This window comes from Lissotriton helveticus, chromosome 3_1, assembly GCF_964261635.1.
Source record: "Lissotriton helveticus chromosome 3_1, aLisHel1.1, whole genome shotgun sequence".
Taxonomy (NCBI): Eukaryota; Metazoa; Chordata; class Amphibia; order Caudata; family Salamandridae; genus Lissotriton; species Lissotriton helveticus.
This window is the reverse complement of record NC_136061.1, coordinates 2,097,317,497-2,097,342,429: the sequence shown is the minus strand read 5'-3', so window position 1 is coordinate 2,097,342,429 and position 24,933 is coordinate 2,097,317,497. Positions and strand designations below refer to the sequence as shown.

At 47.7% G+C, this 24,933-nt stretch overlaps 1 protein-coding gene across 3 annotated transcripts in view; it reads right to left on the bottom strand.

Annotated features, from left to right (window-relative positions):
- Positions 1-24,933, bottom strand: part of LOC144824137 (protein regulator of cytokinesis 1-like) — a 619,082-nt gene that overhangs the window by 127,600 nt on the left and 466,549 nt on the right. For 2 of the 3 annotated variants that reach the window (XM_078683256.1, XM_078683257.1), the window contains exon 13: positions 328-507. In XM_078683256.1, the coding sequence (XP_078539382.1) occupies positions 328-507 (180 nt within the window). The remainder of the gene's footprint in view (positions 1-327; positions 508-24,933) is intronic. The other variant, XM_078683258.1, reaches the window with a different exon arrangement.

Genomic DNA, 24,933 nt, shown 5'->3' with positions numbered 1-24,933 from the left:
AATCTTTAAAGTAGAACTGGAAAAATTACACTAGCACATCAGAAGACCTTATAACATGTTAAACGACCAGTCTAAACAAAATCCAATGAAAATAACAGACCTATGCCAATGGGCCTGAATACTTCATAAACAAGAACCTTCCATTGGGCATCAAATTAATTTAAGAAGGAATAACACACTGGGCAGGCCTACTTGAAATCCACTGTAACTAAACATTGCAATTAAATACGAAACCATTCTCATCTGTCAAACGCAACCTATTGTGCAACCATTTCACCATTTCCCGGACTGTGTGCTGCCCAGAGATTGGTAGAGTAGAAAAATTACCGCAAACTCAGAATAGGTGCTGGCAACAGAATTAACGCTGAGGTTACGCTGTGAAGCAGCCGAGTGGATGTACACACCGCTCACAGTGGTTGAATTGAACTGTGACACATTCTCTTTGATACTCTCCATTAGGCCCACCCGCGGTGGCTTCATCGTTCGGATTGGAGTTCTGGATGCAAACTATTTGGAAAGATAAATGACAATGTTACTTATTTGTAATCCTAATTCTTAGTCATTATTTTTATTAAACTAATAAGCAATGAATACCTCTGCTCGAGTGTTTAATTTCAATAGCTTTACCTATGTGCTAAAAAATAATAATCTCTTAAACATTAAATAGCAAAGGGGGTAGGTTTATTAAAACACATAGAGTTGCAACAAATTAGGAGAGCAATTCTGTACTTTGTTATAACGCAATATATTGCTGGCTGCATCATACACTACAGAATAAATATCATCTAGTCTAGAACAGTGGATTGAGGAAAGATGTGCCATTATGAATGTATGCGACTCATGAGGTGTTGTTCAAGAACTATTAGTGTTACCAGTCAGTCAAAATTCTCATATTTCACCAATGCTACAAACTGTTTGGCTCCAATGAACGCAAGGAGAAAACTAAGTCTCCTGGACCTGGTCACACAAGTAGCAAATGAAGCCACAGTTAATGCTCAGGCTTAAAATTGTTATTATACTTTTCCGATCCAGTCACAAATGTGGCTGTTATCTTTTCTATATTTGCAAGTTCAATCCCTAGCTCATCTCACCCGACATACTTCAAAACCCTCAAGGGGCTTCTAGCACTATAACACTAATGAACAAGTTACTTACCTTTGGTAACAATATATCTGTAAGAAACATAGGTTAGTTATAAATTCCTTACCTTAGAACTACCCCCAGGCGTCAGACTGGATCCGGAAAGTTTTTAGTCAGGAGAACTCCAGCGCGTCGAAAGGTGGCGTCGGTCAGCTCCGCGTTAATCGTCTGTGTCGTGGTCGCCGGGTTGACGTTGCGGTAGCTACCTAGACGCCGCGCTTGCATGCTGACGTCAGGTCTGTACACGACTTCACACGCCAGGGCAGAGCCATGCAAGACACTGACCACTGGTGCACAAAACTAGGGCCCTGAAAGGAAGTCCTTAACCCTAGAAGTCAGTTCGCAGAAAGGGGAGGATGGATGGGGCAGTAAGGAATCTATAACTAATCTAGGTTTTTTACAGATATATCGTTATCCAAGGTAAGTAACTTGTTCATCTGAAAAATAGTTATAGATTCCTTACCTTAGAATAGACACCCCAGCAATACCAACACCGAAGGTGGGTCTGCAAACTAAGTTCACATCGTTGGGTTCACGTTTGCTCCACTCAGCAAAAATACCTTCTTCTGTTTGCTACAAGGAAGATGTTTAATTGTATTTGCATTTACAACCTTGTCAATGGATAACAGGAACTCAAGCATATCATTGCTAAACTAGAGTTCCTATTAGCATTGCTGAACTTAAGTTCCTGTTTCCTGAGGAGATAACCTTTTCCTGTTTCTACCTCTCAGACAATTTTGATGTGCTGGATAGTCCACAAAGCAAGAAGTTACACGTCTGCTATTGGGTCTTAGAAAAAAAACATCATCCTTCTCACTTAATTAGTGAATGAATTGCAGAAGCCTTAGTGAATCAGACATCCATGTGCATACCTGAAATACCTAACTTGTGGCAATTGTTGTCCTGGAGAACAGAACGGCCAAAGAAGCAGTCTCTCCGGACTTGGCTGTCTAGGCAGTAGTGTCTTGTGTATGTGTGCAGCGATGCCCACGTAGCTGCCTGACAGATGTCATTAAGGGGGACTCCACGTCCCAAAGCAGTGGTAGCTGCCATCGCCTTGGTGGAATTGATGCGCAACCCCACTGGAGGCTCCTTCTTTGCCAAGGAATAAAAAACTTTGATGCACAAAATGACCCATCGAGAAATGGTCCGTATGTGCACGGCCTGACCTTTTTTGGCAGCTCCCGAGCCAACAAAGAGCTGGTCATACACCTGCAAATGTTTTGTGCGATCCAAGAACAAGGAAAGCGCACTCTTTCGATCCAGATGGTAGAGCCTCCTTCTTTGGAAGGATGCGGAGGCACAAAGAAGGTGGGCAAAGTGATTGTCTAATGTGGAAAGGAGTAACCACTTTGGGAAGGAAGGAAGGACTAGTTCAAAGGACAACCTTGTCCGGATGTACAGTCAGAAAAGGAGGCTTAGAATAAAGTGCTTGGAGCTCACTCACACTGCGCGCAGAGGTGATGGCCACCAGAAAGGCAGTTTTTTAGGTCAGAAGTCTGAGAGGACAGTTATGTAGCGGCTCAAAGGGAGCGCACATAAGATATGTAAGAACCAAGTTCAAGTCCCACTGGGGCATTACGAAGTGAACAGGAGAAAAAAGAGGAGTAATGCCCTTAAGGAAGCGATTTACAACAGGGGACTTGAAGAGAAGGCTGACCAGCAAGCCTAAGAAAGGCTGAAATTGCTGAGGGGTAGCCCTTTAAAGTGCCCAGAGCAGAGCCCTGACAGGCCAAAGAAAGGAAGAATAAGAGAACCTCAGACAGAAATGCGGAAACGGGATCCACAGCCTTTGCTGTGCACCATGTCACAAATTTGTTCCATTTGCAGGTGTATACCGTCTTAGTGGAGGGACGCCAGGCTGTCAAGTTATCACAGACTTCGGGAGGAAGGTCAAAAGCTGTCAATTGTTGCCGCTCAATGTCCACGCAAGGACGTGGAGGCTGGACAGGTTTGGGTGGAGGACTCTTCCCTGCTGCTATAGAAGATCCTCCCGAGGAGGCAGTCGGATCAGAGGATCGATGGCCATGTGTAATAGCTCGGGATACCCGACTCTTCGTGCCCAATCTGGAGCCACAAGAATGACTTGGGCCCAGTCGCGCCTGATCACCTTCAGCACTCTGGGCAGAAGTGGTATAAGTGGAAAGGCATATTAGGAGACCTCAACTCCACTAGCGCTGAAAAGCGTCGTCAAGCGAGTGCCGCCTGGGAAATTCCAACGCGCAGAATTGCTGACATTGCGCATTCTTTTCGGTGGCGAATAGATCTAACCAAGGCTCTCCCCACCGTTGAAAGAGACCTTGCACCCCCTCCGAGTGAAGATGCCAATCGTGATCAATCATGCACGTGGGGCGGAGTTTGTCTGCCCTGGCGTTCAGCAAACCTGCTAGGTGTTGAACCACCAGGGATATGCCCTGATGTTCCAGCCATGTCCAGAGACGAAGAGCCTACTGATATTGGGTCCACAACCCCACCCGTCCCGGTTTGATGCAGTACTACATGGCAGTGGTGTTGTCTGTGAACACCTGCACTACTCTTCCCGGGACAGAGGGAAGGAATGCTTTGAACGCAAGACAAATCACCCGAAGCTCCAGAAGACTGATATGAAGCCTGGACTCCGCCAGACACCAGAGGCCTCTGACCTTTGCCTCCCCATGCGGCCGCCCCATCCCAGAAGTGATGCATCGGTCACTACTGTGAACTCTGGTAGGGGAAGGGAAATGGATCTGCTGTCGACCCAATCCTGGTTAGTTAACCACCACTGCAATTGATGTGCAGTGTTTGGACGCAACTGGACAGGTTACCCTGATGTTGTGCCCACTTGAACTTTAAATCCAGCTGCAGAGCGCGCATTTGCCAAATGTCATGGTCCACCAGCAGGATGCAGGAGGCCATCAGGCCCAGTAGCCAGAGAGTCATCCTGACTGAAACCAGGGATAGAGGCTGAAAGATTGGAATTATAGTCCGAATATCCAGGACTCGCTGTTAGGGAGGATAGACCCGAAACGGTGTGTCCAGAACCGCTCCGCTGAATAGGAGCTTCTGGGAGGGAGTCAGGGGAGACTAAGGCACGTTGATGGATAACCCCAGCGAATGAAGGAGGTCGGCTGTAGTCTGGAGGTGGGAGACGACAGCCTGGGGTGAACTTGCCTTCAACAGCCAGTTGTCGAGATGGGGGAAGACTGGAACCCCTGATCTGCGCAGTTGAGCTGCGACCACCGCGATCACTTTCGTAAAAACCCGAGGGGCGCTTGTAAGGCCAAAGGGGAGCAATGTAAACTGAAAATGCTCGTGGCCTACCGTGAACCGCATCTAGCGCCGGTGGACTGGCAGGACAGGGATGTGAAAATAGGTGTCCTTCAAGTTCAACGGCAACATCCAGTTTCCAGGGTCGAGGGCAGAAAGGACCTGAGCTAGTGTCAACATTTTGAACTTCTCCTTCCAGAGGAAGCGGTTGAGGTTCCTGAGATCCAAGATAGGACGTAGGCCTTTATCCTTCTTGGGCACCGGAAAGTAGTGAGAGTAGCAACCAAGACCTACTTCTAGGGTAGGAAAGTGCTCAATGGCTCCCTTGGCCAAGAGAGCCATAACTTCCTGTTGGAGAAGGGCCAGATGATACTCCGCCACGCGATGGTACTGAGGTAGCATGGCGGAGGGGATAGTCTCGAAGGGGCAGGAGTATCCCCTTCGGACTACTTGCAAAACCCACCTGTCCGATGTGATGGTGCTCCAGTGGGGGAGGTGATGGTGAATTCTACCGCCCACTAGCGATCAGTGACCCTGAAAGGTTGGACTAGGCTAGGTTGGAGGTTGCTGCAGAGGGGGCTGTGGTGGACTGGCCCACTCGCTGGGCCCCAGAACCATGACGGTGGTGCCCACATCCCCAGCCGCTCAGGGGCTAAACAGCTTGTGCCGGCCTGTGGCCCCAGGTTGGACGTAGTGGGGCACCCCTTCTGTAGCCACGAAAGGGGCGAAAAGAAGACTGCACAGGGCAAGTCGCTGAACAGGCGACGGCTATCAAAGGGCATGTCTATAAGAGTAGCTTGGACATCCACAGAATAGCCAGTCTATCTCAGCCAGGTGTAGCGGTGAAGGGCTACCGACGCTGAAATAGTCCTACCTAGCGAGTCGGCAGTGTCCAGTCCACAGCATATGGTAAACTTTGCTGTGTCTCCCCCCTCGGCAACTACACGGGAGAGTATGGCCCGGGCCCCCTCCGGGCAGTACCTAGGTGTGAGAAAGTGCTATCTTTCTTGCTTGGGTATGCCCTGACTTTTTGCTGAAGTGCTTTGAGTGAGTGTGCCCTGGGCTCCTGCCAACCAGGTGCCCAGGGCATGTGTTCCTTCCCTAAAACGGTTTTGAAACTAAAACTCAATTGGCATCTCTGGCCACCTGTCAGCACCTAGTAAATGGTACCCAGGGCATGGTGACCAGAGAAGACCCCTAAGGGCTGCAGCACTTATCGTGCCACCCTTAGGGGCCCTGTACCCTGACATCCACACACTGCCTTTGCAGGCTGAGTGTCTAAGTACAGAACTAAACAGAGTCGACATGGCACACATCCCTGTGTGCCATGCCCACAAACTCACTGCCCTGGCATCTATCAGTCACCTCTCTAGCTGGGTGCCTTATGCCAGTGGTGTGGGCACAGGTGCATGAGCCATGTTCCCCTACAGTACCCACGGCTATTCCTGGGCACTGTAAGTGCAGTGCTGCCATTAAGAGTATATGGTGCTGGGAGGTCGTCATTACAAACTGCACAGCACCATGATGGCTTCACTGAAGATTGAGAAGTTTGATATCAAACTTCTCAGCACATTAAACCAGCACTAATGCCAGTGTGGGATTTAATGTAAAATGCACGACAGAGGGCATCTTAGAGATGCCCCCCTGAAAACTAACCGACCCCCAGTGTCCTGACTGTGTGGCTGCCGAGGCTGCCATCACCAGACATGTTTCTGGACCCCTGGGTCGAGAGCCTGACACTCTTGGGGGCCTGAAACAATGCACATTATGGAACGAGGTGCCAGGCAGGGGAAGCTTCAAAGGCATACCACCTTTGTGAGCTTCTCCAGGCCACTTGCTGTTCTCAGCAACTGGCTCCCAGCAGCATCCCACTCTGGCGGGAAGAACGGCGGGAAACCCTAAGTGAGGAAAGGGGGTGTGCCAGCCTATGCCAACCCCACCCCTCAGGTGGGAGAGGCGAGGTGAAGCACGACTCCAGGCTCCGCCCATCTTGAAGATGGGGAGCCCTGCCCAATCCCATAGGAGAGGAGCAGGCTAGGGGGTGTACCCACCCCAGAGCAGGGACCCATTGGTCCCTGCCCTTGCCCTACCTGTAACGCCCCTAAATTTAGTATTTAGGGGCACCATGAACCTTCCTTCCTCAGATACCGATTTGCAACAAGAAGACCAAGAAACCCGAAGATCTGCTGTGCAGCTGCTAACAAAAGGACAATGCCCACTGACTTGGCCCCCGAACCCTACAGGCCTGTTGATCCTTCAACCTACTCCTGTGAAACTCTGGTGTCTCCTGCGGACAGCAACCTCGACAACCCCGGAGGACCTGCCTGCCTTGAACCTTCCAAAAGACTGGGACTCCCATGAGCAGTGGTTCTGCTCCACCATCAATACCCCTGGTTCCAGCCTGGAACGGCGAATTCAGCCCACTCTGCGCCCGCCAAACCCGGCCTGTGCCCGAGTGACCAAGACCACGAGAACATCCCTCCGGCGACTGGGACCCGAAGTCCAGTGCCCAAAGACCCTCCTCGATGACCCAGACGACGCCTGCAGCCTCAGAACCAGGGACCCCACCAACTGCGACCAGCCGATGGTAAGATTTTCCGACACCAAAAAACACCCCTGCACCCGGCGCCCTGCGGCCCCCTGGCCCTTCCTTTGGGGTACCTACCTCTTCTCCAAGATCCCAACTTACCTTTTGAAGTGGTGGTCGCACCTGAAGAATCTCCGTCCCCGAGCCTGCAGCCTTTGTTAATTTCTTAACTCTCCCATTGGATAACATTTAGGGCCCGACGCCTCAAAAGCACCCTGCACCCAGCCGCCCGAGGACCATTGGAAGTGCAACAGCTACCCTACTCTACTTCCCCACTTGCCCCGAGTAAGTGACCCGGAGCTCAGCTCCCACAGCCGCGTGGGATGCTTGCTTGCAGCCACCATCCAAAGGCCCCCACCCTCCATTGGATTGCATTGGGCCTACTCTCGCTGCACCCGGCTGCCTCTGTCCCACTGAGCGTGCAACTACTGTGGGTGAATGTTTTGCCATTGTGCAACATACGTCCATCATCTTGTGTGTTTTGCTGTTCACCCTATGTGGGAAGGGTATGCCCAGACGTGGGTCCCCTGCTCACTAAGCAACTGGAGTCAAGCTATCCTAGCTGAAGAAGGCTGATCGCCAGAAACCGGTCCTAGGATGCTTGATTCCAGTCCAGGGAAGACCTGGCTAGGCAGTTCGGTTTGGACTGTTCCATGAGGTCCAGGGTCAAGACTGATTTGCATATGGCCATGTCTGAACTGGGGTGGCTTGGTGAGCAAAAGAACGATGGATTAAACCCAGATCTGTGACTGGGGTTGAATGTTTTGCCATTGTGCAACATTCCGTCCATCATCTTGTGTGTTTTGCCATGCAACTACTGTACCTTACCGACCCTGGGAGACCCCGGAGTCTATGCCCAGAACCATAACTCCACCAGTCGAGTACTCGCCTAAAAGCCGATAACTCACTTTCCTTCCGTAGGCTAACATTGAATGGTGTTCACTGAAATTTCTTCGAAGTGTGGAGTTTTTAAACTTTAAAATATTCATCTAAAATCAGCCGAATAACGAATTGCGAAATACTCACTTGAGATCAGGAGAGAAGCCAGTACTGTACCTTTTAGCCCAGTACTGAACCTCAAAAGTAATCTTAACTGTACTTGCCAGTTACCTGCATTTTCTTCCATAGGAAACCATTGACTGTTTTTCTGTGAAATTTCTTCTAAGTGTCGATTTTTGCAAACTACAAACATTCTTTAAAAATCGTACCAACTACTGAAACGTAAATACTTACCTGTCTTAGGTAGAGGTCCCAGTGCTGAACCTCGGAGTCCAGTACTAGAGTACAAAAGCAACGAGAACCTACTTTATCTGCGACTTGAATTTCCTTCCATAGGATAACATTGCTACTTTTTCACTGAAAAGTTTCTAAGTGTCAACTTTGAAAATACATTTATATTCTTTAACAATTACAACTGTGGGGGCGTGGCTTGGATGGCAATGTGGCAGCTTGCCTGAATCCGGAGCTCCGCAACTCCCTGAGAGAAGCCAAGTAAATAAAGACCCAACCAGCAACCGTGGAGACATAAAAATAACCGACTCCGCAAGCTGAAAGAGCAGAGAAGAAAGGCAGTGAAGGGACTCTGCACAGAGCAGAAGAGACGGGGTAAAACACTTACACCACCCGCGGCACCGTGGTCTGTGATCCAAAGATGGCGACCACCCACTGAACGCAGAGAAAGCAGAGACAGCAGATTTCATCACGGTGGGAAGTCAGGCGCACCAGAAATGCAGAAATTATCTGCAAAGCAAAGGTCAGTGCGGTACCCACTACCTCCGAATCCCTCGCCGCCTCCCCCGTGACACCCCCACAGTCGGAGAAGGTATCCCCCGTGATCCGAAAAAAGCAAAACCGCTACTGAGCGCAGGAGGCCGCCATCTTAGGAAGGGGAGGAGCAACAACAAAACAAAGAAGGGCGGAAAGAGCGATCGGGTTAGATGGTCCCAAGCAAACAGACCCGAAGCCCACCGCCGCCCGCACAAATAAAGCTGTGTAATTCCCCCCCCCCCCCCCTGTTCCTTAGAGGCAAGAGTGCTGGACAAAAGCGGCGGTTCAAATGGAAACCACCCGGTGCCAGAGAAACGTAAATGAAACCGAAACCGCGACCACAATCACACACAGGGGGCCGCCATCTTAAGAAAAGGGGCGGCGACACAAAACACGGAACAAAGAAGCGACCGAGTTGGTGCAGTGCGGGCGGACAAGAGCAACCAAGGCAGATAAGCAGGTGTGCAATCGGAGCCGCTGTCCACACAAGCTAAAGTGGAGCCACCCCCGCCGCTGGTGATACGAGGAGCGGGGGCCAAGTGCAGTTATTGATGGCAGTGTAACGGAGAGTCAGCAGAGCCACTAACAGCAGAACAAGTGAGGGCTACTGGGGTGAGGTGGCTCATCTATAGCCGATGATAACACCAAAGCGCACCACAGCACAACAGGAGCAAGGGCAGAGAGCACTACAAGACCAACGCTGAAGTACAGGAGCAACCTCGGGGCGCAGAGCAAAGAATAAAGTCATCCAGTAGAACCAAAACCGACAGCCTAATAGCATACAAGGGGCAGGCACCTTGCAAGCCATAGTCACTAAGCCAAGCAGCGGCAATTAATAGAGGTGGCATCAACAAGGTCATCTCAAAGGCGCGAGACCAACAAGAAGGGCAAAGGAACCAGAGGGCACCACATGAAAAAGGGGAGCAAATAACCCAGTAGAGCACGCTAGCAAAAACAATTTCATGAGGAACAGCAAAAAAGCACAAGCCACGAAATCTCAGGGGGGCAAAAGAGTTGGTCCATAGCGCAGAAGGAGGGCAGAAGATTCGAGCTGCTACAAGTGAAGAGAGATCTGCCAGCTATGGCCGGGAACGATGGGAAAATCCAACAGCATCAGAAAAAACAGGGGGGAGTCCCTCACGGACTCACCTATCAAGCAAAGAGTAGAGAGCAACGCTACACTAGACATTATCCTGAAAAAACTAGCTGAGGTACATGACTTAGCCAAATAAACAAAACAGACCACGGACGCAATACAACTAGAGCTAGCGGCGGTCAGAGCAGACATCCACACAGCAAACAGGTTGTCAGTGGTGGAGCAGAGAGTTAGCGACATAGAAGACGGGGACCAACATACTAACAAAGCCATAGATGCCCTGACAAAGACCACTGCTACACTACTGAGACAGACGGCGGAGCTGGATGATCGCAACAGAAGGGAACACATAAGATTCTTAGGAGTCCCGGAGGGTGAAGAAGACAAAGCATGGTCCTACATGGCCCTTATCGAGGAGATGATCCCCAAGCTCACGATCAAACTAGACCAACCTTTCGAGCTAGAGAAGGCAAACAGGGTCCCAGCCTTCAAAGCGTCAAATAGGACGGGCCCTCTCCCAATTATTTGGAAACCACTGCGCTCAACACTGAGTAGCAAGAATAAAATCAACATGCAGTGGAATGGTCATAAGATAATCCTTACTCAGGACTACTCCAATCCCACAGTGGACATTAGAAAGGGATTTCTGGCCCAGAGAGACAAACTGAGAAAAGATCATATTTTCATTTGTGGGAGCCACGAAATTCAAAATCAGCGATAAAGGAACAACGCACATCTTCGAAGATCCTAGAGAACTGTGCAGATATCTGCAAGGCCCAACAAGATATGGAAACCACACAGACAGGATCAAGCAAGAGAAGAGCTTTACCGGAGCTGGAGTGAGAAGGCGGGGCGCAGGCGACAAAGGCTTACCCAAGATCAGCAATCGTATCTACCTCAAATCAGAAATTCCCACCTCAGTGCTAAAAGAGTACCCCAACGAAGCTACCTCAAGACTTTGAGCCGCAACACTCTAGAACTTTCTCGCCCACAACAATGCCTCAAGACGGAGAAAACAAGAGACTATAAGCTATATATCCTTTGGTAGTTAACTGCAGTTATGGCTAGGGACAAGCGGGATTTATTTGGGCGGGAGATCCAGTTGATTTTGTAACGCAATAGGGAGCAGGAGCCTCAGAAGAGTATACTAACAGACTCTCCGGGAGGGCGGAGGAGGATCTTCCCGTCGCACGTCCAGCGTGCAAGGTTTTGGGATGGGGAGTGAGAGGGAGGGGAAGGAGGGTTTTCGTCCGGTTGGTCTGTTTTTTTGTTTGTTTAGTCCGTCTGGTCTGTCTTTCTTTCTTACCTACACTGACACTTTTCACTGTCTTCGCCCTTATCTTCACCCCATCTGCACTCTTCCTGTTATATACCCACACGCAAGCAGAAACATGGAAAAAAAGTCTGGTGGAAGGCACAACAGAACCAACGGGAGGCAACCTAGGGGGAGCCCAACGCTTACAGAAGACGTACTAGCGAGACAAAAGGGTTCGAACACACAATCTATAGGGAAGAGAGGAAAAAAGCACAGCAAGCACATGCTCTACATTATGGCAAAAAGTAAAATGACCTCTCTGCAAGCAAATCTGAAGATAGTCTCCCTCAATGTGAAAGGCCTCAATCACCCTGTCAAGAGGAAAAAGATCCTAGATTACCTAGCATAGACCAAAGGGGACATTATTTTGCTACAAGAGAACAAGCTCTCTTGAGGACGCAGCACGAATCAGAGCGAGATGGATAAGACAGGTAGCCTGCTCTCCAGCAGCAAGGAAGAAGCGGGGGGGTGATCACGCTGATAAATAAGAACTCTAAGATAACCATAGAGGACCAACAACACGAAGCAGGGAGGCTGCTAATAACACAACTGAAAAGGGGGGACGAAACCATCTAGGTAGTGAACCCATATGCCCAAACACAGACAACAACGCATACTGGGAGGGAATCTCTAGGAGACTAAGCAATTCCCCAAAATGACATGACAGACTACACACTGGACAGACAATCGCAGCTCACACACCTAGCTCACACAACATTCTAAAGAACATACGTAACAGATTCAACCTTAAAGACCCATGGCGACAACAACACCCTGACACCAGAGACTACAACTTTTACTCCAACCCACACAGCTCCTACAGTAGAATACAAAACTTTTGGGTGTATGCGATGGATGGGCGTTTATATAGTAATTATCACTTGATATCCCTTTGCAAGGCAAATTAGTCTGGTGCATCCAAAATTTGGGAAGAGAACACCCTTCCTCCCTAAACTCAATCAGAGATTGAAAAGCTTTACACAATAGTTTTTGGAGCACGCAAAGGGATTGGAGTGTGATGAAAATGAAGAAAAGAACTACAAAAGCCCCACTGATAATCTTTGGTGATATTTACAAAACTGAGACTTTGAATTGTGCACGCCTGCTCCAAAAACTATTGTTTGAAGTCCTACAGTAGAATAGACTACATCTTAATTTCAGTCACACACACCCACTTAATAGAACACTCGGAAATAGCGGCTAGAACTATCTCAGATCACTCATGCATCAGCTTACAGCTGTCGGGCGCCACAACAAGAGTCTCCCTCGCAGGTGGAGATTTAACAATAAAGTTCTGGCAAATCAGGAAGACAAAAACAGGAAAGAGCAAGCCATTAAAGACTACATTAGACATAACGACACACAAGGCATGGACCCCAAGACCCTGTGGGACGCGCTCAAAGCAACAGTCAGAGGAACACTAATAGAAATCAAGCCAAAGTGAACAAAAAAGCTAAGCTACTCCTGGACCAGCTAGAAAAAGACATCAAAAACCTAGAGTCAAGCCACATCAAAGACATAAGGAACTCTAGCGCCCTAAAAGAGCGGATGGAAAAAAAATACGAATACAATTAAATAGTGAGTGAAAGGGCTGGACTGTGGATCAACAAATACAAAGAGATTAACCTCTGCGAGGCCAACAAGGCAGGGAAGATCTTAGCGTCTTACCTGAAACACAAACAAAGACAACACACCATCTCATCAATCACCAACTCACATAACACGCACACACAACACAAGGACATCCTACGCACATTCAACGAGTTCTATCAAGAACTCTAGAAAAGGGACGAAACACTAGACCAAGGCTGATGCACCGGATACCTCGACAGACTAAACCTTCCAAAGATAACAAACGAGGAAGCACAGACACGAGGATGGGAGATAAGTTCAGGCGAAATTGAGATAGCGATTAAGTCTCTTAAAGACAAATCAGGCGTCGGGTCCAAACGGATACACGGCCTCCTTCTATAAAAGTTTCCGAACACACCTACTCAAAACTATGAAAAAAGTTTTCAACCATTGCAAGGGGGTGGGAACGGTGTCACAGTCCATGGCGGAGGTAAATATAATAGTTATCCCTAAAGTAGGCAAAGACACAACTGCCCCAAAACTACAGGCCCGTCTCACTAATCAACAGACTGCAAAATCTATGCCAAAATTCTAGCCTCAAGGCACAACACGGTACTGCCTCAACTAATAAGCAACTCACAGGTAGGATTCCTAAGGACACGTATGTCACAAGATAACACAAGACTCCTGTGTCGCGTTCTCGAACAGACCTCCAAGTCTGACAAACCAGCAGTGTCTATCACATTAGACGCAGATGAAGAGTTTGACAGTGTCCTGGCACTTCCTAAAACAGTGCATGCGAGCGTACAATCTGGGAGATTTGTTTACGCGGAAAGTGTTGGCACTGTATGCAAACCCCAGAGCACAAATAGCTATCAACGGGGCAGTCTCAGAACAATTCCCCCTTCAGAGTGGGACAAGACAGGGATGTCCCCTGTCCCCCTCGCTGTTTTTACTGGCTTTGGAACCCCTGATCAGGGATATTGGAGCCAATAGAGAAATGAAGGAGGTCACCATCAACGACGTCACAGCCAAACTAGCCGCTTATGCGGATGACATTCTCAGTCACAGAGAGCCACAAGACCTCCATCACTGTCCTAATGGAAACCATTGCTAAATACTCATCCCACTCCGGCTATAAACTAAACCGAGATAATTCGGATTGCATGCCACTTAACATCCACACCACTAGCGATGTACTAGGAAACTCAGGATTAGGCTGGCAACCCGGTTTCATCAGGTATTAAGGGATACAATTCGGCAAAGACCTCAAAACCACACTCAACCAAAATGAGAAACTAATCCTAGAAAAGACAAAAGCTCCTGGAGACATGGTCGCCCAAATTCATAACATGGTGGGGGAGGATAGAGACAATTAAGATGATCACCCCGATCAACTACCTGTCGGGAATGCTTCCACTTACACTCACTGACGAGTTCCACCAAAAAACGGACAAGATGATAAACAAATTCCTATGGCGTGACAAAAAGTAGAGGATGAGCCTGAACAAATTAAGACTACATAAGAAACTAAGAGACCTAAACTTAGCAGATTTCAGAACATTCCAGACAGCCTTTATAGCGAAACAGGGAGCCTACTGGATCCCGCCTAACCAGGTTTACACGCCGGTCTGGCTCAGTATTGACAAAGCCATACTTAATCTCAAACCAATAACACTCCGCACCGCAAACAGACAAACGGTAGCCCTATATTTAAAAACACTAGATACGCCCTGCTTAAGAAAGACCAAAAATTGGAGCACAGCTTTAGAAATTCTAACTGGGAATCACTGTGGGCAAACTCAAAGATAAAATATAGGGGGAACCTCTAGCCAGAGACTCATGAAAAAGACTAGGGATCTCCTACCCAGCTCAGCTGGAAGAAGGGGGAAGCCCCTACACTTTCAACATGCTAAAAAAACGGCATAACCTACCAGATAGAGAACTCTACAAGTTCCTTAAAATCAGAACAGCCCTTACTAAACCAAAAATAACAAGACACAAACCCTCAATTATCCAATACAAGGAGAATCTGAACAAAGTAGGCCATCAGGTTTCCCACGTGTAGGGGTGGGAAACTCCTACTCCGACCCAGTTCCAAGCTCCAAGCTAAACAATAAAACAACCAGATACTGGGAGACACATCTAGGTACCACAATTAGCGAGAATGAAAGGCGTCCCCAGCGAAAAACATGATCTCCCCGGTGTTAGCTTAGACAAAATTCTGGCTTCTTCACAAGACCTACTGGACCACGGCTCGCTTAGCGTTCCTGGGTCTAAGGGAAAACGACTGCTGCTGGAATTGTGACAGCGAGCAGGGGGACTTGTCAGACCTCATCTTCCACTGCACAAAGGTAAAAAAAGTTTGGAACAGAATATTCACCTTCGTAAACAAAGCATTAGGGTGCACACTTAAAGAAGAGTTTGCTACACTAACCACCGCATTTCTAACATCAGAACTCAACGTGCAACAAGACAGACCGCTTAGATCTCCTGCTAACAGCAGCAGTCAAAATAGTACTCACCAAATGGAAGGACACCTCCAAGGCCACCTTCAAGGGGTGGCTCAACTGGGTGACATACCTGAGAGGAGCCTACAACACAGCTTTACGAAACACGTCATGGAGACAACCCAAAAGGGGTATGTGGGTATCCTTGGACAAGTTCCCAGATCCATACGAACCCCCTTAAAAGTGCTAGTCAAAAGCATACACCGAGCTCAATAACACCCCCCCCCCCCACTAAAGCAGGACACCATCGTGGAGGTAGTAGCCTTCTGCTATGCCCCCTTCCCCTCCTCTTTCTCCCCTCCTGGACTCTTCTCTCTTTCCCTCCATTTTCTTTTTCTTTCAGAGAAGACAGATGGACAGGGGGTCGGTCAAGCATATATTTTGATGTCACCCGACCAGTCGGACTGATACCCCCAGCACAAAGCGCTGAAGATTATAGGTTATATGTGTTAAAGAAGTAAAGCAGGGACAGACAAGCATATTTGTTTTCTGTGTAAACTGTATTACCAGTAACTAAGCCAGGCTGGCTGTCACCCCTGTATTGACAAAGCGATGACGATAATATGTTATATGTTGTAAGTGGTAAAACCAAAATTTTTTTTTAAAAGAAATTACAACTGTAACCAAAACGCTTTTACTTAACTGTTTACAGCTTAGGTCCCGGTACTGAATCCAGGATCCAGTCCTGTGGTTAGAAAAGTAATCCTGAAAGTAATCAACTGCCTTTCATAGAAAAACCCATTGCGCTCAATGTTAAATTGTGTTGCCTATTGCAACCCCAGTAGCTATTTTACTTACCAAGTCTATTGCCTTTCTGCAAAGTAATTACCTAAAGTCACTCATATTGAGAAAAGTATATGTTGATACCTGTTGGTTCTAAAATAAAACTATATCTTTTGATATAAAAACAATTGGCCTAGAGTTCAGTTCTTGAGTGTGTGAAACCTTTTGCTGACTGTGTACAACAAATGCTTTACACTGTCCTCTGATACTGCCTTACTGCTTGACCAAGCTACCACTTTAGAGAGCAAGGTCATATCTGACTTTAACCTCTGTTATACCTCTGGAGTGGGTATAATGGCCCAACAGACCTGCAGTGTTTACCGTCCACAGTCCCAAGCTAGAGGAAGAAAACATCTTCCCAAGATGGTCCAACTTTTTGGATTCCCTATCAGGTGGTGCGTTGGGGAATGCGCCTTAAGGTTGTAGAGGTTTGGACCACCGAGCTCTCCGGGGTGGAGTGTTGGGAGAGGATAGTGGGGTCGCCTGGGGCCGGGTGGTGGCATCGGGCAATCATCCTATCCACAGGAGCCCCTGTGTTGGGCCTGGACCAGGTGCCCAAAAGGATGTCGGTTAGGGCTTCATTGAATGGCAACAGGGGCTCCAAAGAGCTCGCTGCCGGCTGAAGCACCTCTGACAGGAGGTTAGTCCTGACTGCCACCGTAGGTAGCTCGTGATTGAGAGCCTTGGCCGCCCTACACAACACCACTGCGTAAAAAGCTCCCTCCTCCCTAGCCATAGTAGGAGGAGACAACATGCCAAGGTCTGGGGAAGTATCCAGACCACTGGCTTCCCCCAGTTCCTCTCTCCCGTCCGGGCCATACTCTAACTGGTCTGCTAGAGGGTATCCAGACCTCTCCCAGTCCTCCTCACCCTCCTCTGGTTGCCAATCTGGCCCGATTGGAGCACTAGGGTAGACAAGTGGAGAAGTGTGGCTCACTGGTTAGAGGCGGCAGACCCGTAAGCAGAGAACGGCCCGGGACCAGGGTTCGATTCCAGACGCGGCAGGGTCGTGGACCAGGGTCAGCGGACTCGATAATTCTCGCCTCGGTGCCTACTCTAGTCAGAAACCACACTCGGCAACTCTGGGCATCAGCTTGCCTCATCTTCACAACGGCCCCCTCAGACCGCCGGGGACGCACCTTAGAGATACCCATCAGGGACCATCTCTCAGGGTGAGCCAGGACGGGTTCCCCAGCGGTCGAAGCGTGGAGATACTCCTCCGGGAGTCGATTCCTAGCGCTATATAAACCTGCAATAAACAATAAACAAGCATTTACAATGCAACGGTTTCGCCTTTGCAAAAGTTTGAGCTATTGGCATTGTAAATGACAACATTTTTATTTTTGTGTTGGTTTTGAAAATAGATAAATAAATGGCATTGTCATTTACAATGCCAATAGCTTAATCTCTCGCAAATGCCACTGCTGCGCAGCGGACGCCAGGCGAAACCTAAAAAGGAAAAGAGACTATCCACACCGCCCACGATGCGCGGGAGTGGGTTCAGGTGAAGAGGGTGGTTGCCAGACCACGATGGAGAGGGTTGGTTCAAGTTGGCTGGGGAAAGTGGAAGGACCGGAAAGGGGTTTGAGTGTGCAAGGAGGGTAATGGCCCATTCAAGCTGGGTGAATGAGGACAGCAAGTTCAAATAGGTGGGGGTGGCCTTGCTAAATATTCACCAGTAACTGGAGAACGCCATAGTAGCTAACAGGGCAGAAGAATGGAATAAAAAAAAGATGCCTAGGGCCAAGATGACTCAGCTAAATGGCCACTGGTTTGTTCCAGCTCCTAGCTGATAATAAAAATACTGCACTCTCTTTCCCCACAACTCTGTCGTGTGTCCGTTTCTGTGGTAGTATGTACGGCACGAAGTACCTGTTAGTGATTTTGAAAAGCTCTTGTTTTATATACTCCAAGTAATGCAGGGCACGTTAAACATATAAAATAAACATGATAGTCCTCTAGACTTGTGAGCAAAAGCGCAATGCTGTGTGTGAGAAATGCTTGCATCATAGCAACCGTGCATACATCGTACTGTACTCCGTGAACCAAAGCATACAAAACATGCGTAATGCTACCATTCGTGCAAAAAAAAAAACCCTTCAGACTTGTCGATATTGTTTGCCTTGGCGGCAGATGCGTTTTATTCCTATTGCCAGCTTAAGATATTTAGAATACCGATGCCATCAGTTACACTTTTCCCCAGAAAAAATAGCGTTGGCGACGCTAACAAAACATCCCTGTTCATCCCGTTTTTTTGCTGTGGGTAATGAAGCGCCAGCGCCACTTACAAAAACAAAGATAATATCACAACGCAATAACCACTTATGCTACTATACAGGTCTACTAGGATTTCGGTGCCCTAAAGAACGAAAAACGATTGTTAATAGTACAAAACCCCGCCAGTGAGGTCTGCGAACAAAGAACAGCAGAGCAGCGTCGCCGGCAGATTTGAGCAATGCCTTCCACTACCAGAACATTACCCAAACAAGAAGCACGTGCACACGGACAGCGGGAGGGGGGGACGGACTCACGGACAGCGGGAGGGGGGACGGGTTAACGGGCACAAGGACAGCGGGAGGGTTAACGGGCACACGGACAGCAGGAAAGGGGGCGGGAACGGGCTCACGGACAGCGGGAGGGGGCGGGAACGGGATACAAAAGTATTAAAATGTGCCGCTTACCTGCTAGCAACTCAAGGAAAGTGAAATCGCGCAGCCCACCCCTGCAAAGCACACGTTGGAAATAAAACAACATGCCGAGACAAAAAAAAAAAAAAAAACATCCGGCCACCGCCGGAATGACGTCACAAAGGGGCGGGATGAGAAAAATTTGACAGAACGCCCACGAATCGCCTCGCACAATGACGGACGCCTCTCTCTTCCAATGGCTAGCCTCCATTTATGAAACTAGCCAATAGAAGACAGAGGCGGGAGAAAGCCACATACTATTCTCAAAAGATTTCGCCTGCGCAAACGCTGCTGCGCAGCGGATCGCCAGGCGATACCTAAAAAAGGGCACAAAGGTACCCATCGATTCCAGATCCGGCGTCGGTCGACGCCGGTCTGACTCAGTGTCCAGTCCAGGGTGGAGGCCAGGGTCAACACCGGCTGGGGACACAACCAGCGTCGGCTGCGGACGTGGTGCCAGTGTAATCTGTTCTAGGGGAGGTTTAATCAGGTCGACCTGTGCCGATCTGGACCCAGGCCTGGATCCAAGGGGACCCTGTGGTGCCAGAGCCGCCGAAGGCCCCTCAGCCGAGTCCGCGGGACCTGAAAGCGCCAGTGGAATCTGGCTGCCCAAAGATAGCTTGCACCGCTTGGTAAAAGGTTGCGAAGCTGGGCAGGGGGTCGCTCCGTGTCCCGGGAAGGGAGGGAAACTGAGTCGACCGTTCGGGCTCTGGATGCGGAGCTGCAGGAGAGGCATCAACCGCATCCCTTGTCGCGTCGGCCGACCGACGAAGAGAAGTCGAAGACGTTTCTTCGACTTCTTCTTGTGCTTCAACTTACCGGAGGAGTGCTGTGGTGGTGGCTGCGGCTACGCGACCGGTCCCTCAACCAGAGCAGACTGCCGGGCCTCAAGAAGCTTTTGGGACTGCTCCCGCAAAAACTTCAGGTTCATGATCCAGCAGTCTGAGCATGACTTGGTATCGTGGTCTCGCTCCAGGCAAAACGGGCACATGTGGTGTGAAGCCGTCACCGACATCTGCCGGCTAAGGGGCTGCAAGCCTTGAAACCTGGCAGTCGAGGACTGGAAAATGTTCGACTAAAGTCAGCAAAAAGTCAGTCAAAAAGTGACTGGAGGTACCGCTCTCTTCAGATCTGTGCTGGATGGCGCGGAAAAAGAAAGAACGGACGTCAGCGTGCGAGGGCGGAGTCTAAGTAGCTACCAAGATGTCATCCCAGCAACCACGACGCCATTGACGAATGCGAAGCCGCCGCCACCTTTCGACATGCAGGAGCACTGCTGACGAAAAACTTTGCGGATCCAGTCTGATGCCTGGGGGTAATTTTTCAGATAATGTTTACTCTTTGATAAATCTTTAAGTAGCATTGTGCCGCACCTCTTTAACTATCATCCTTAACCCTTCTTCCCTCAAATAGTCAGTGGTCTATGCACACTTCACCTGCTAACCTGTTGACTAGATATTCAAATAAATTTCACAACAATGAAGACTGAAGATATTCATCTGACTGTTAGTGAATCTCAACAAGTGCAATGCCCGACCGCCCACCCACCCCTAAATTCCCTTGAGTCTTCCAAATAAGAAAAATACACTGCTGAAAAATTGTGCTTTACAGATGCCTACCAGAATACCAACCTGGTGAACTCAACATTTGGTACAACCTACCTTTAACACCATAGTTGAAAACTATTACAACGGATTCGGAAGCTTTGCTTAGCTAGTAATTGACTCCGCTCCCACAGTCTGTGCACAATTTGTCCAACCATCATAATCACAAGTAACAGGCTTATCTGCTGAATTGACTACTTCATCTTGACTCAAGTCTGCATTCTCACCAGCCAACCAAATATAGGATGTCCTCCAGTGACCATAACCTGATCACTATTAAAATATCTACACAGTGATCAAATCCAGAAAACGCCTTTTCACTTGCTACACTGACCTCCAACACATAACATCCCAAGCCAAGATAAGTCTGAAGTAAAAGCATTCTGACAAATAACTTACCCAACAGCTTTTTACATAACAATCACACTTTACGTGATTTATGTGCCATTTTGGAGAGCAAAATTATAAATGGATTCTATCAGACCCTGTTCCGGGAGGCATACTGTCAAGCTAGATCTACTGGTCCTCAGCGGTGGGGGCTGGGTAGTTCGCCTTCGATGTTCAGGGTATGTCCTATTATGGCTCTGCAAACTGGCCTGGGTACAACCCCTTCAGCACTTAGACTCTCAGTGGTAGCAACACCGGGCAGTCACAGGCATCTGAAAAAGGCAGAAAAGGAATGCGCAAGCTCAGAACTCACCCAGCAGCGCATCAACAGATTGTCTAACCCATTTGTTCACTTTAGTAAAGAAAAGTACTGCAATTTACAAACTCAACACAATTCTCCACAGAACAGTTATGAATCATATTACTGTTGCTTGGGATACTACGCCTTGTACTGGAACATACTATTTTGCCTGTCTGATCCTATTTTTTCCACTCTCAATAGGTGGATTGCTACTAGTGTTCCATTTCTTTGTAATGACCATGACAATATCTCCTGCAATAGGCTGGATAGCTCTTGTGAACTGCTCTACCAGTTTGTTGAGGCAGAACACTTAGTGTGAATTTGCACTACCTTCGCCGTGAGTTGTGATTAGAAGGCTTTGAGGGCCAGGAACACCGTCCTGACTTCCAGGATATGTATGCTTTTCACTGCCATTCATCAAAAAGGAGGGAAGAGGAATTAAAGTCTATTCAGTTCCTCTGGATAGATTCTATGGCAATCAAAAGTGGGAATGGACACTGGTATCTACCATAACCGTTGGTTATATTTGAAAACCCTCAGACGCTTTGATTTAGACGATGCGGTGTATCTTTTTGTCCGCCCCCTATCTAGCGTCATGGCGTAGTCATCGGGTAGTCAAATGACATGCTATGTGCCTGCCTCGCCCGAGGCAACCTCTGGTAAGTGTAGAAGTGTCCAGGAATTTCAGGGACAACAGAGGAATAAAGAGTAGAGCAGTCAAAAAAGGTTGGTTAAAAAACAGTGTCACACCAAAAACCAAAATTTATTTTAAAGAGGTGGGCACTGGTAGTTAAAAAATTACTGTGGTATATTGGATAATCGAGTTACTGGATTACCATATGTCTCTAGAAGTAGGTCGACATGTTTCAGCTCTCCTGGGCCCAGCAGGGTCTGTGGAGCTTTCGTCAGGACAATACAAAAAAGAAGAACTAAAGAGGTAGTACTCACACAACTTGTGTAGTTTTCAATTACTGTATGAGACTCTCATACTGAAATTCCTTCGTTTTGAATCAATTTCTCCTCGTCAGGGTGCAAGAAGCCGCAATTAAAGTGGTCCGTGCCACGTGCAGGAGAGTATTAGCTCCTTGTGCTGACTCTGCCCCTGGTTTCACGGCATCATCCGGGCTCAAAGGCCCCAGATGTTACGTTTAATCATGTATGCCCCCCATTCCGAGTAGGGTGCATATGTTGTAAAGTTAACCGCGGGAGTTGGGTGTCTGAAAAGTACCTACTGTGATGCTGATGTTCCACCATTGTATTTCTTGGTGTTCACTTTCTCTTGCAACCATTAAATCTTCCCAACTCTCTTGCTCATGACCAGTGTCTCTGTAGCTATTCCTGAATCGATCTCATGTAGAGTCTTGTGTTTGGTATGAACGGTATACATCATGACATTGTGCACATGAGCTTCCCCACAGTTATTGCTGATACAGCTTGCCCAGTCTGGTACAGACAAGCCGGTTTAGTTATTTCCTGGACTCTTTCTACAGGAAAGACGTTTTCCTGCTCTAAGATGTGTGGCCTCTAGGAAGAAAATTCTCTTTCTGGTACCATGCCCGATTTTCCCTGGTTGATCGAGCTTGTTCAGTGTTTGCCTGGCTCATAAAGGCAAGATTGCACAGGCAGGTCAAAGACAACAGAAACAAAGTCATACAACAAGGTAGGATAGACATGAACCCCACTTCTCATCAGGCGTGTCACTACAGCAGTCGGGCATTTTGTAAAGAATCAGGGTGATATATATATATATATATATATATATATATATATATATATATATACTGGCGGTCGCCGGTAGTTCGTTTTAGTTAGGATCTACTTTCCATAGGAAATCCACAACATTCTATTTGGAATAACTTTGGCGCTGGTGGACGAATCTTCACGAATTTCTCCAAGAAAATGGCCCGCTCCGCTCCTTCCCTGAAAGTTTGGGGGTGATTTGTCAAGTGAGAGCCGAGAAAAAAGGGGGTCCCAAAACTTGTTTTCACCATGCAATTTTCCATAGGAACCTTTAGCCAGGGCTACAGCCCGAACGGCTGAACGGAATTACACCAAATTTGGCAGAGAGGTAGAGTTCGGTTCGCAGATTGTGCTTTTTGTTAAATGGTGTAAATCAGTTTAGTAGTTCCTGCGAAAATCAAAAGCGATATCTGGTGACGAAGTACGGCACGCGTACAGAAATCCGAACAATTACGAGCACGAGCTACATGCTGATTGGATGTCATGTGTCTGTCAACACTCCAAACCAGGAAGTGTTGGCAGCCATCTTGTGCCTCGGTAGCACCGAGTCACAAGAAAACAGTAAAACAAACAAAGTTGAAAAATAAGGAAAGGGGGCAGGGTAGAAACATGTTGACTCTCTAGGCCTCCTCAGGGGGTCCCACACTGATCTTTAGGCGCAAGAATAATTTTTTTTAAATAAAAAAACCGCGCGGTACGCGTATGGTACTCGTATGCGGTGGAAAAGGAAAAAACCTAGAAATCAGTTTTATGCTTAATTAGCTCCCGAGGCGGGGGCCAAATTCCGGGGGCAATTTATTTCTATAATGGGGGGCTTGGAAGTGTCCAACAGGAACAAAACAATGGGAAAAAAAACTAATGTCGAGGATAGCGATGGTTCGGCTTCCTGCGTTTTAACAGGTCAATAGACTGTTCCCTATAACACAAAAGTTTATTGCAATAAATGCATAAGATTTTAACTTTAGCAAAATCAGGATCAATTTGTGGGTGTGGACTGCTTGCTGAAAATGCTGTTACAGCAGTTGATGTAATTGGTGCAGCAGCAGGTGGGTTGTCCTTCAACCTCCGTGTTGCAGCTCGAGCAAAGTTGTTGGGGTGCAAGTTCTTCACGTGTCGGTCCATATTTGCTGTGCCAAAGAAGTCTTTTTGAGATGGATCACCCCTTGAAAGAGTTTGGAAAATTTTACAGGTTACTTTTGGAGCATTAACCTTTTTTTGCCTTTCTGGAAAAGTAAAAAACTGCCAAATTAGCGCTTCTTTCCTCTTCTTTGGAGGTTCTTCAGGAATGAAATATTCCTCTGAAGAATGGCTGGAAGAGGACTCCATTGCTGTTATTATGGTAAACTTCGTTCTATTTGACAAGATTCTCAGAAGAGATGCTCCTTAGAAAGTCTAAGTAGAATTGTTAAAATGGGACGGAAGTTTCAACAGTTGTAATAGGAAGTGTTATGAACCAATCAAATCTCTTCTTTTAAAGTCACATGGCTTTGCGTACGCTTACGCTGTGCTTAAGGTACTCATACGATGCAAGTAAGCATGACGTTCCACCGCGATTTGTGTAATTGCTTTCAAAAGTAATATAGTATTATTGGTACTTAAAGATTTTTTTTTCATAATTATCCTAGATTATGTCTTTTGTTAGTATGTTCATTAAATACATAAATATAGGTTTTTAAACATTTAAAAACATGTGCGTCTTTGCGTACGGGGCTCCGTACATGACGTCACACGGAAGCTTTGATGCAATGCGTAACGTGAAGGCGTATTCGTAGCGTATGCTGAGAATGATTAGCAGTACAAACTATGGTGCGATCACCCTCTCACTGTCAAATCAGAGCACAGGGCGCGCTATGAGAATGGTTACATGTGGCACTCATTGGAGATCCGATTCAGCTGTGTGGCTTATCCACGGTATCGTAACGTTACTTTTTAGCCTGTTTAAGTTTGAGGTTTGCATGAAATACTATGCTATAGGCAGATATGGATCTTTAGGGAGCGCTGCGCTCTATGAAGCTTGGTTATTATCATTTACATATAGGTGCCTGAGGGAGGGAAAAGAAGTTATCTGAATGGCGAGGATTGCACAATAGCACCAGATCACTCCTTAAATTGTAGAGACATACAATTGCATGGCTCTTGTAATCAAGATGCGCCTAATTTGGCCTGAGTTTTGAAAGGCACTCCGACACCTGCTTTTA